At 41.0% G+C, this 12,041-nt stretch overlaps 1 protein-coding gene across 2 annotated transcripts in view; it reads left to right on the forward strand.

The window, feature by feature from the left end:
* Positions 1 to 12,041, forward strand: part of NLK (nemo like kinase) — a 100,133-nt gene that overhangs the window by 53,890 nt on the left and 34,202 nt on the right. For both annotated transcript variants that reach the window (XM_066635905.1, XM_066635904.1), the window contains exon 3: positions 4,208 to 4,263. In XM_066635905.1, coding sequence (XP_066492002.1) covers positions 4,208 to 4,263 — 56 coding nt within the window. The remainder of the gene's footprint in view (positions 1 to 4,207; positions 4,264 to 12,041) is intronic.

Below are 12,041 nucleotides of genomic sequence, written 5' to 3' on the forward strand. Positions count from 1 at the left end.
GTGAGTTTTAAGGATTGTGGGCCTGCCTAAGCTATGTTAAGACTCATTTTAATCAGATTTGTAAGTTACCGATCACTTGTGCATTCCTACAAGTAACAAATGTCTCCAAGTAAGTATGTGATTAGCACACAACATACACAAACTTCTTCCTTTTTGTAGAAGAGAAACATAGCCAGTGTTCACACATCACTGCATGGCCTAGCAGTTGGCAGAACTGGGACTGATTGTGAATAACATATTCCTAGTTCACCTTGCCACCCGTAGCCATTTGAAGGTGTCCTGCTTTGTCTGAAGTCTTCACTCTTTCTCCTTTCCTGCCCTGTTCCTGGCAGTGCCAGCTTGATACCACCACTCATTCCCTTTTTAAATTCCTCTTCAAAACCCATCTTTCCATGAAGTGTTTAGTTCAACCTCTTGTTCCTGTAGTACACTGTACCTAAACCTAAGTTAGTGTATCCAGTAAATGACTGTATAGTCTTCTGCAGTCTTTCTGACTGTAAAAAGACTGCAATCTTTCCCTGCATCTATTTCACTCCTCTTCCATTATTGTCTCCTTTTGCGTGTCTTTCAGATCATGAGCCTTCAGGACAGGGATCTCTCTTTGCTCTACCTCAAGTGCCATGTGCATGAATGGTACTATATAAATAACATTACTGAGAGGGAGGAGGAAGCTAACTTCCTTCAAGATCATGGCAGTAGCATGAGGAGAGAAAGAGAAGTGACAATATAGCCAAGAACTGTGTGTCGAGAAGGAATGGACTGGTGTGGTGTGGTGGCCAAAACTGAATTTTGGAATGAGAAATCCCAGCTCTCACCTTCACTGTAATCAGGTGGCAGTAGTCAAGCTACTTCAGTCTCAGATGCAACACTTAGGGCACAATCCTAACCCCTTATGTCAGTACTTTCCAATACTGGTATAGTTGTGCCAATGGGACATGTGCTGTATCCTGCAGTTGGGTGTCACTCACGGAGGCCTCCTCAAAGTAAGGGAATGTGTGTTCCCTTACCTCAGAGCTGCATTGCCCTTATGTCAGTGCTGGAAAGCACTGACATAAGGGCTTAGGATTGCATCCTTAGTGGCTAATTCTGGCCATGCTTTTCAAAGGCTGTTAGTACCAAGAATGTAAGTGGAGTGTCAAGTATGTAGTTCTTGTATTGGGCATTTGCTCCCTACATAATTTACATGGTTGAATTTAAGTGTCACAGATCCTCTTTGCTGCCCCTGCTGAACCCTGTAAAAGCTGTACTTGAGCGAGAAGGGGAATTGTGGCATAGGTGTATCTGTAGTCATTTTAAATAATCTTTCTTAGAATGAGCATTCTGATGTATACATAAGTGAAGTGTGTGTGTCAGGGGTCGTCCCCCCTCTAGTCACAACCATTAAATCATTCAATGCGGGATATAGCACACCACACGCTCTCCCCCCCCCCAAATATCTTGAAGCACCTCTGAGATTTATTGTGGCATAAGATTCTGTTCATTAGAGCTCTGTCTAACAAAGTGGGCTCTAGCTGACAAAAGTGTCTCACTATAGCTCTGTTTAGACTTTCAGATGCCACAAGACTGGCAGTCCCTTTTTTGTAAACTAGTTTAGGATTTCAACCAGAGCATTAATGTGCTGCATTTTAACTTGTTCAGTTTTAGTGCTGGATTGTTGTATCTGGTAAAATCCGCCAGTGTTGTGTGAGTGTTGGGCATGGGACCGGGGAGACCTGTGTTTAAATTCCAATTTCCATAAAACCTCCTGGATGACCTTGTAGGTTAGGCTAGGGAATCGGACTGGTACATCACAGGGTTGTTGTGAGGATAAAATGAGGGAGGGGAGATGTATATTACCTTGTGTACCTTGTCATGTATATTACCTAGAACTCCTTGAAGAAAGGGCAGGATATAAATTTAAGGGGGGGGGGAAATGTAAGATTAAAAACAACAAATTCAAATGGTGCAAACCCTCCCCAATAGCAAAAACCTAATTAACAATTTTAATTATATTCCCAGACCTCCCAGTAGTGCCATGTGCTGCAAGTGGATGAAATCATAATGCACCTCAGTTAGCTAATACCCCTTAGTCTTCACAAAGACCATTTTGGTGAGAAGCCCAAAGAGTACTCAAATCTTGGTGATAATGTTCATAATACGAAGTTTAAAGAGCCTCACTAGAGTAGCTACTATACTCCAGTTATTGCAAAGAAGAGGAAGTTAAGTTGCAGATACTTAACTGTAACTTGCAAGCTTTCAGGAAGATCTTACTTAAGATGTTCTTGGAAACTATTCTGTAACAGTAGCTTTGCAAGTTTTTGGAAAAGGTGAATAAAACGGACACAAAGGGTTATAATGTACACAACTACTCTGGAGACACTTGCGTGCATTTTTTTCACACTTTGGTAATTATCTGACAACCCATGTGCTGTGTATACCTCATCCAGTGTACAATTTATAATGTGCTATGGTTGCTTATTTTCAAACTTCCCTGCTAAGATGTTTTCACTGTTTTCATTTCAAATAGTGTATGAAAATGCAGCTTTTTAATCAAGAAGTACAACTGTATAAATCTTATACATAAACCAGCCTTTGTTAGAATAAAATATTGTCTGTGACAGACACTCTCTAAGTATTTCTAAGTATCTAAGTATCTCCTCTAAGTATCTAAGTATTTCATAAGTCATCTGGATATCATTTTATTAAGATGCAAATCTCATTGATTTCAGTAGAATTTCTGAGGTACGTTTGTGCGGATGCTCTAGGTAACCTTGACATTTTCATTGTCAGCAAAAAAACTTAGAAATTGTTTATTAGCTGCAAGAATCCTTTGTGTTGAGGCAAGAAAATGGGGCTGAATTTTGTACCAACAAAAAATAGAAAAAGAACACTTCAGCAAATTGAGGGGGACCCCATAATGCTGAAAGTTTTTAATTATAAGTGCTCCGTCCAATACAGTTGTGAACTCCTGATGTGTTTCAAGCTGATCAGCTCTTCATTAAAGACAACGAAAGTATAAAATGTAAAACTCATTATCACATATACCATATGCCACATGCTATTTGATTATCTTCCAAAGATGGTATGATACAAGTTGTTTTTTGAAATATTCCATGATTTGATATATTTAGTATACTTGTTAAATGATCGTTGTAATGAGTTTTACACTTTATATTTCCATTGCCTTCGTGGAAACTCAAAACATTTCAGGTGCTCATGATTTAATGGGAGCATTTTTATAATAATTATTTCAGCACTTGGAGTCTCCCCTCTCACACCTCGCCCTATTTTCTGAATCTTGCATCATTTTGCTTCAGGCTTTGCAGAACTTGCAATGAATGTATTAAACACAGGCTTGCAACTTTAGGCAATTGATCAGAATAATCAATGAAAATATTTTAATTGATACAATTTCACTTCTGGTTTATTGGGCAATAGTTTCTTTTAATTTTTAAAAAGATTAAAATAAAACTTACAGTACAGGGATGTCTACAGTGAGGTATTAAATTGCAATTTTTTTTTCTGCCCAGGAAATGGGCTGAAACAGTGGAATAAAGGTGTTGTATCCAAAGGCCAATGACTGATTCCTGTTTGCTGTTGACTTCAACTAGGTGTTCTGTACAGGTCAGATTTGCCCCAGTCTGATCAACAGTGCAGCAGCTAGATACCCAGCTAATCGCCCTAGCGCAAGATGCTGTGAGGATCTTTTCTCCTAGGAAAGCACCTGTTTCAGAAGGGGCTTGCTCACAAAAGGTGTGTTCTTCACTGTAATCAGATGCTTAAAGGGTTCAGCTTAATTGAAAGCCTGCTCTGTTTTGCACTGAAGCCTTCTGACAAAGCATGGCAGCATCCCACCTGAACAGGCCCAGCAGGGTTATTTGTAGCTGGCCTGTGTAATATTTGTCTGTTGCTGCTGATGTCTAAACCTGCAGCCTCAGCTCTCATTGAGTCCACTTTGGAGGAAGGAGCAATAATTTTCTTTCTGCATTTGAAGTTGTCTTCTCACTTTGCTTCACAGCTGCCCCAAAACGTAGTTTTGAGCTGAAAGGACAGCCTGGTCTTTTGTTTTTACTTTTCTGTCACTGAAGTGAAGATTTCTAGTATGTTTCAATCAATCAATCAATCAATCAATCAATCAATCAATCAATCAATCAATCAATCAAATCTTTATTTTCTCAGACCAGTGACATTTCAAGTAATCAAATCTGCTTCCCTCTTTGTTTCCTAGGTACTCTCTGCTCTCGACATACTCCAGCCACCACACATTGACTACTTTGAAGAAATGTATCCTAAACATTAAATAAACAATCCTAATTGAGGTAGGTGTGATTGATGCTAGTCAACAAAACTGCCTGCTGGTTTGGAATTTCTAATCTTTGAACTTTCTGACATCTGGAAAGGTGGTAGATGGCCCATATGTCAAAATGTTTGGTTACCCTGTGGAGGGTCGGCAGAAGGGTATAGATATTTGTAGCTGCTTTTTAGAAGAAAGTGGCCGTTTCAGCCACACTAGACGCTGTTCCAGAACCACCTTTCAGAGCGCGATACCATAGTCTTTCGAGACTGAAGGTTGCCAACACATTCTTTTAGAAGAGTATAGTATGTTTCTGGTGTATGGCTAAGAGTTTAATCATGGATCAGATTGCATTTTCATATTTAGTTCCCAAAAAGAGATAAAATTGCTTCCAGAAAATGGCCACAAATGCTTTAAAGTGATTTTTAAAAAGGTTTGTTACCAGGCATGTATTAGGGACCACATATTCAATTTCACTTATTAGTTATTCATGTAGGGCATTTCATGGGGTTCTAGCCCTATACCTGTTTTCAGAGTGTGAGAAAAACAATGCTGCTGAGGCAGGGGTGTTGACACTTGAGTTAGGTTTATGGTTCCTACAAGCAGGTTATCTCAATTCCCCACCTGCCTCTAAACCTGTATTGGATATCACTGTCAGAGTTTGTCTTTTTTCAGTGCTGATACTTAAAAGACACACAATGGTCAGAAACCTATGATTGGAACTTTATAGCAGCTGCGGGGAAGCCCAAAGTGAGTCAAGACTGCAGCACTGAGGGTAGATGGCATTTAACCCTTTGGTACCTATATATTTTCCTCTGCGGGGAGAGCAATGGGGGTGGGTGGGTAACATAACCATGAGAAACACTATATAGATGAAAAAGGTTAACCCTGTCTCCTAACTTCACATACCACAGTCAGTCTCTCTGTCTTGCACACTTGCACGAACTTACTCTCACTCATTCTTGCCTCTGACATTTTTACAGCATCCTGTTTCCCACAGTGGTCAGCTAGATGTCTCTAGGAGGCCCACAAGCAGGAAAGTATACCCATCCTCCACTGTTGCTCCCCTGCAACTAGTTTTTAAGAAGTATACTGCATTTGAACTGGAGATACCAGGTAGCCACTGATATATTTGTCCTCCATTTATTTATTTAAAATATTTTTATCCTGCTTTTTCAGTTCAAAAATGCTTCAAGATAGCATGCAGCACTGATATAAAACCACAGTAAAATAATAATAATAATAATAACTTTATTTTTTACCCCGCCTTTCTCCCCGAAGGGACTCAAGGCGGCTTACAACATATTAAAAACATAATTTAAAAACAAATAAAAACATATTAACACATCATAAAAAACAGCAGTCAGAATAAAAACTAGGTAAAAAGAGCATAGAGCAGCAGCAAGTCATAAAAGAATCAGGCCTGTAAAAATATTAAAAGATGTTAAAAAGATGTTAAAAGGCCGAGAACTCAGAAGGCTTGTTTAAACAGAAGGGTCTTCAGGCCTTGCCGAAAGGTCTCAAGAGAGGGAGCCATTCTTAAGTCAAGGGGAAGGGAGTTCCATAACGTTGGTGCCACTACTGAGAAGGCCCTATTTCTTGCAGCCGCCCCACATACCTCCCTAGGTGGCGGCACTTGTAAAAAGGCCTTCTCTGATGACCTAAGAGGACGAGCCGGATTGTACGGGAGTAGGCGATCTCTAAGATACCCTGGTCCAGAGCAGTATAGGGCTTTAAAGGTCAATACCAGCACCTTGAATTGGGCCCGGAAACGAATGGGCAGCCAATGCAGCCATTGGAGAAGTAAATTGGAAATAACAATACAACAATTAAAACTGCAATGAACAACAAAACCATAGTTAAGAAACAAGGTGGAAATTTAAAGAACAATGTACATAGCATTAAAATCAAATGTTAAGTGCCTGGTGAAACAGAAGTAATCCAGTCATTCAGACACAGCAGTTCATAGTAGTACAATGAAACAACTTTTTTAATGCTTGCAGAACTTCATATGGAACAGCTGTATGCACAAATGTACCCTTAATTTGAGATACTGAGAAGTATCTGAGAACTTGACCACATTGCAGATAATGTTTGGGCTGAGAGCATACTACTTAAAGAATTAGTTTTGTTGAGAACTAAAAACTCTTTGTATTCACTTTGGAAACATATACAGATAGAAACAAGAATTCAAACAGTGCCTTGTTTCAGTTTTGTGCTGTCTTTACATCATTTTTGCAAGTTCCTGAAGGTCCATTTGGAGGCAGGTGAAACTGACAAGGACAGTGATGTAAGAATTGCTTTCATTTCTCTTAGTTCTTCAGCTTAGCGATCTAAAGATCTTAACAGTTAACAGTCTGCCTAGACTCATCCAGCTAATCTCTGGCTATATTTAGAGCTAACTTAAAACATTAGAGCAGATAAAAAGATAATTGCCTCAAAATGCCTGGAAAAGGCTTTGCCAGGTCTGTCTAGAAAAGCAAAAAGGGCAGATGAACTCCAAGATGGGTGCTCTTCTGCAGAAAGATAAACTTCAGACTTGTTTATAACAAAATATTTTACAAATATTTGAAGCAGTAAGGAGCTGCAGAATGAGGATGGTGTCTCATACTTGGGATTTAAAATCACTTGTTTGGAGAAGTCAGTTAGGTGTGATAGTTTCAGGTGTCCTTACATTTAGATACTTGATATAGGGTATGACAGATCTGAGAAATCTCACCGGGCCTGAGGGGATCATAGCAGAAGCACATTTTGAGGTGTAGAAGCCTCAGTTAGTGCGCATGTCTTCATGGCAAGTAGTGAATATAATTTGCATTGCAATTTAAAAGAACTTGCTTGATGTCAAATTATAGTTCTGGGGCATGTTAATGCCCTTCTGAGAAGCAGTCACCCTCTTATTTTAGCAGCTTAAGTAGTTTTGAAATCGTGAATGTTTTGAAATGCTTCCTTGTCTGAATTTTTAGCATCTTTAAACCATTGTATTGCTCTCTTTCATTGTAATTGGTAGAAACATACCATTAAAGCAGAACTTTGGGTACTCAAAAATATGTGAATGTAATAGTGAAAGCATGATCTGTGGAGCTTTATATTTTCAGCCCCATCCTATTTCATTGGAAATATCAATCTATCAGAGGTCAGCAAGGGCCAAACTACATGTGATGTGGAAAATCTATGATCAGTTCTCTCAACATCATTTTTTTTAACTTAAAAGCAGAAGAGTATTGGGCCAAAGCATTGCAAGAGGGAGTGTTCAATGTGCCTGTGTATGTGCTCACACTTACTTTGCCAGTCAAAACTGCTACCTAAAGCTATTGTTAGTTCCCAGAGTTTCAAATAGGTTTCTTCCCCAGCCCTGCCTGGAGATGGTGAGGACTGAACATGGGATTTTCTGTATGCAAAGCAGGTAACTTTCCTCCTGGTTGTAATCCTGTCCCCTCCATATTGTACCTGACTGATTTTCCACAAGGAAGGTATCAGCAACTGGTGGGGGGGACTAGATGGAAGAGAGTTAAACAGTCTATTGACAATAATCCTTGAGTTGGGCATCCATCTTCCCTCGACTATGGCATGGTCCCTGGCTTTTAAATTTTGGCTACGTCTTCATCTTAACATCCACCCTGATTCCTTGCTTATTGACCTTTTAAAGGGCCCTTACACTTCCACCTAGCATAGACTTTTTGAAGTAAAACTTCAAAATATGGGCCTTTCCTTGGAATCTCTTGCAGACACTGACCTTAATCGAGTGTATTTAATCTTAAGGACAAAATTATGGGAGGAAGAAACTCAGTTACTTATTCATAACCTTAACCCCACCTGCTCCCCGTGTTATTCTGGCCTGACTCCTTCTTTTGGTCATGGTTTCAACTATTTCCAAAAGTTAGTGAATCCTGGTAAGAGGCAAGCCTTTATGCTTGCAAGATTTAATATTTTCCCTTCAGTCCTCTCTGGAAAGTTTCAAAATGTCCCACATGAGTGTAGAATTTGTGAATTTTGCCACCTGGAACCCGATACAGTTGCCCATATTTTGTGTCACTGCTCCGCTCATAGTTATCTTTGCAAACGCCTATTAGAGCCAATTTTATCTAACTTTGTTGGCCCCTCTGAAGGAGGTGTGGGCTTCCTCCTTGAGGATAGCTCTGAAGTAACTACCAGCTTGGAAGCAGATTTCCTGATGGCTGTTATCAAAAAATGTAGTCGCTTGTGAATTATTTGGGATGCGTTAACGAAGGCAAGCTCCACAGTGGAGTTATAAAATGCTATTTTTTCTACCTTATGTATTTAACTGTTTTAAATGCCAATAAAGGTTTATGAAATGAATGAGTTAAACAGTCTCTGCACTTTTACTCCAATTTAGTAGTCTTCCTCTTTGCTTTTTGTAGTTTGGTCCTAAACTACAAAGTGTTCCTACTGGAAAATAAGATCCTTTTCAAATCGATGAAGCTTCCAGTTAAATTTGTTTAGGATAGATATGTTAAGAGTGCCAATTACAAGTAGGTTGTAATATAATTTACTGGTCTTTCTCTTTACCTGTTCTGTGATCTTTTGACTCTTAAAGCCTACGCTTGGGAAACATATGGAAGGAAAACCTCATTACTTAAATTATTGTTAAAATGCATATTAAAGCACAGGCTGTTCCTGTAAACCCTTCTTGGAGGGAGTGGAGAAGCCGGCTGATATTCATGACTCCTGCATCTGTCCATCTTGCTGTTCTAATATATTGATGCAGTTTGTGCCAAAGTGTACATGGGATGTTTTCCATCACCAAAAGGTGCTTGGATGAGGCTGGTGAAACAACTTGTGGTAGGCCAGAAGTTTCAACAAATTGGGCATTCTTCCTGAAAAGAGGCTCCTGTGAAACTCTGATCTTGCAATAGCAATTCATTCATCTTGCAATGAATCTCTCTTGCAATAGCGAATGGCATTTAACCATGTAACTTGCATCTGGAAGCATAAGTGCAAAATTTCAGCTGTTTTCCTGATGGCCCTTTTGCTGCTGTAGATTTATTGGCATTTTGCTTTTAAGCTGACCTTTTTGTGAGCTGCCTTGATGCTGTCCCTCTGAAAACCTAACTGCTAAATGCCTGTGTGTGAGAAGGGACTTGCAGATCCCTTCCACTCTTTAAGTGGGACCAGGAAAATATTTTTAAATTTGACCACCTCCTCACCCACTAAATATGTCAAGAGCTAGCCCTGTATACTGTTAAGAAAATGCTATGAGGCGGTCTCCAGTAAACTGTAAAGAACCTGGGCATATGAGCATAAGAAGAGCCCTTACGGATCTGGCCAAAGACCCATCTAGTTCAGCTTCCTGTATCTCACAGTCGCCCACCAGATGCTTCAGGGAGCACACAAGACAACAAGATACCTGCGTCCTGGTGCCACTCTCTTGCATCTGGCATTCAGATATAGCCTACTTCCAGGAGGTATATCCATCAAGGCTTGTAACCTTTCCCCTTCCTCTGTTTCCCTTGTGTTGATATCTGACTTGTAAGCCCTCGTGATGGAGGGACCTGCCTGCTCTGTATAAAGCTCCATATGCACTCTTGGTGCTTTATGAATAAATCTGATCCATTTGCTTTACACCTTTGGCCCTCTCTCCCTAACTGCAGATCAGCCCTTGGGGCTGTACAAAATCATCTTGCAGGCTGACTTAGGCCTATGAACCATTGCATTGCCAACCCCAATTAGACAACCAGCTCAAGGCAGATAGATGAAGAATTGCCTGTATTGTCATGGCCACTTGCTTTTGAGGGTGTTGGCATGAGAAATTTTTTCAGTTGAGGGGGAGTCAGCCAGATGGAAGTAATGCATTTTGCAGAGCCCCGTGCATTTTCTTGCCTTTGTTTTCACGCCATTGAGCTGGATTTTTCAATGAGTTGCGTGGCATGGCACAAAAGCCACTATCTCTGGAGCCATGCTTAGTTTTGCTCAGTTAATAACTTGCGCTAATTGTAGCCTTGTATTGTTGAGAGCCCTGGATGGGGTGCTCAGCAACCATCTTTGTGAACATGTTTGCTCAGATGACTGAAGCGCACCCATTTCCCATATTTATGAGTTAGACAGGGAAATCCTTGAACATTTGAAACATTAAATCTTCATTTGCCTGAGAAATCAGATCTTTTTATGTTGAGACAAAGAAGAATCAGTGCCTCTTCAGATCCTTCCATCATACATTTAGCATCTGTGTGAAACACACGCTGAATGATAGTATGATTCAGAATTTTATTCCCAGAAATTGAATGGAATATAAGAGACAGTGGGACATATCCAAAGTTGTTATCCATATTTTCCACAAAACCCTTGATACTAAACCCCTTCCCTTTCCTACTTACCCATTTCTGCCCAGTCCACAGGTCTGCACATTTGATCCCTTATATATATGCAGCGTTGAGCAGAAATGGCTTAAGTAAGCTGAGTCCCTGTAACTGAAACAACCATATATGCTTCCTCTATCATCCGTGCCTCTCTTTTTCCTCATTTCTTTTGTTTCTATATCTAGATTGTAAGCCCCTAGGGTCAGGGATCTGTCTTCTCAGTCTTTGCAAAGCACTATGTACGTTGGTGCTATATTAACCATAGTTGTTACTAAATCCCATTGATTTTGTTGGCACTTGACTGACTGACTAAACTTGGGATACAACCCAGTGAACCTGAGTGCATCAGGCACTCTTTTTCAGGGCTCAGAAATGAATGTGATGGTATTAAATATTGGCAGACCTGCCATTTTTACATTTTCAGTGTGCTAAAATTTGAATGGAGGCATGTATGGGCAGCTCTAGATGTTGCAAGAAGCACCTGCAAAAGCATGGTGTGCTTTGCTCGTCTTACCTCACATCAGCTGCCAAGGCAGACTCGAACAGGAGAGATGTTCAGGGCTGTAGTTAGTAATGAAACTTGTGCAAGGTCTCCACCTCCTTTCAGATATTATAGTAAAAGCAAGACACACTGCTTGTTGTACCCTGCCTGAAGCTCTCTGTCTTGGTTGCTCTGCTTGACTTGCTTCTCTTTCTCTGAAAGGGAAAAATAGTGCTGTGTATTGTATTGGCAACCTTCAGTCTCGAAAGACTATGGTATCGCGCTCTGAAAGGTGGTTCTGGCACAGCGTCTAGTGTGGCTGAAAAGGCCAATCCGGGAGGGACAATCCCTTCCACACTGGGAGCAAGTGCAGTCTGTCCCTGGTCTGTCTCCCTGGCTATGGGCCTTCCTTCTTTGCCTCTTAGCCTCAGACTGTTGGCCAAGTGTCTCTTCAAACTGGGAAAGGCCATGCTGCACAGCCTGCCTCCAAGCGGGCCGCTCAGAGGCCAGGGTTTCCCACTTGTTGAGGTCCATCCCTAAGGCCTTCAGATCCCTCTTGCAGATGTCCTTGTATCGCAGCTGTGGTCTACCTGTAGGGCGCTTTCCTTGCACGAGTTCTCCATAGAGGAGATCCTTTGGGATCCGGCCATCATCCATTCTCACGACATGACCGAGCCAACGCAGGCGTCTCTGTTTCAGCAGTGAATACATGCTAGGGATTCCAGCACGTTCCAGGACTGTGTTGTTTGGAACTTTGTCCTGCCAGGTGATGCCGAGGATGCGTCGGAGGCAGCGCATGTGGAAAGCGCTCAGTTTCCTCTCCTGTTGTGAGCGAAGAGTCCATGACTCGCTGCAGTACAGAAGTGTACTCAGGACGCAAGCTCTGTAGACCTGGATCTTGGTATGTTCCGTCAGCTTCTTGTTGGACCAGACTCTCTTTGTGAATCTGGAAAATGTGGTAGCTGCTTTACTG

Source organism: Tiliqua scincoides, chromosome 8, assembly GCF_035046505.1.
Source record: "Tiliqua scincoides isolate rTilSci1 chromosome 8, rTilSci1.hap2, whole genome shotgun sequence".
Taxonomy (NCBI): Eukaryota; Metazoa; Chordata; class Lepidosauria; order Squamata; family Scincidae; genus Tiliqua; species Tiliqua scincoides.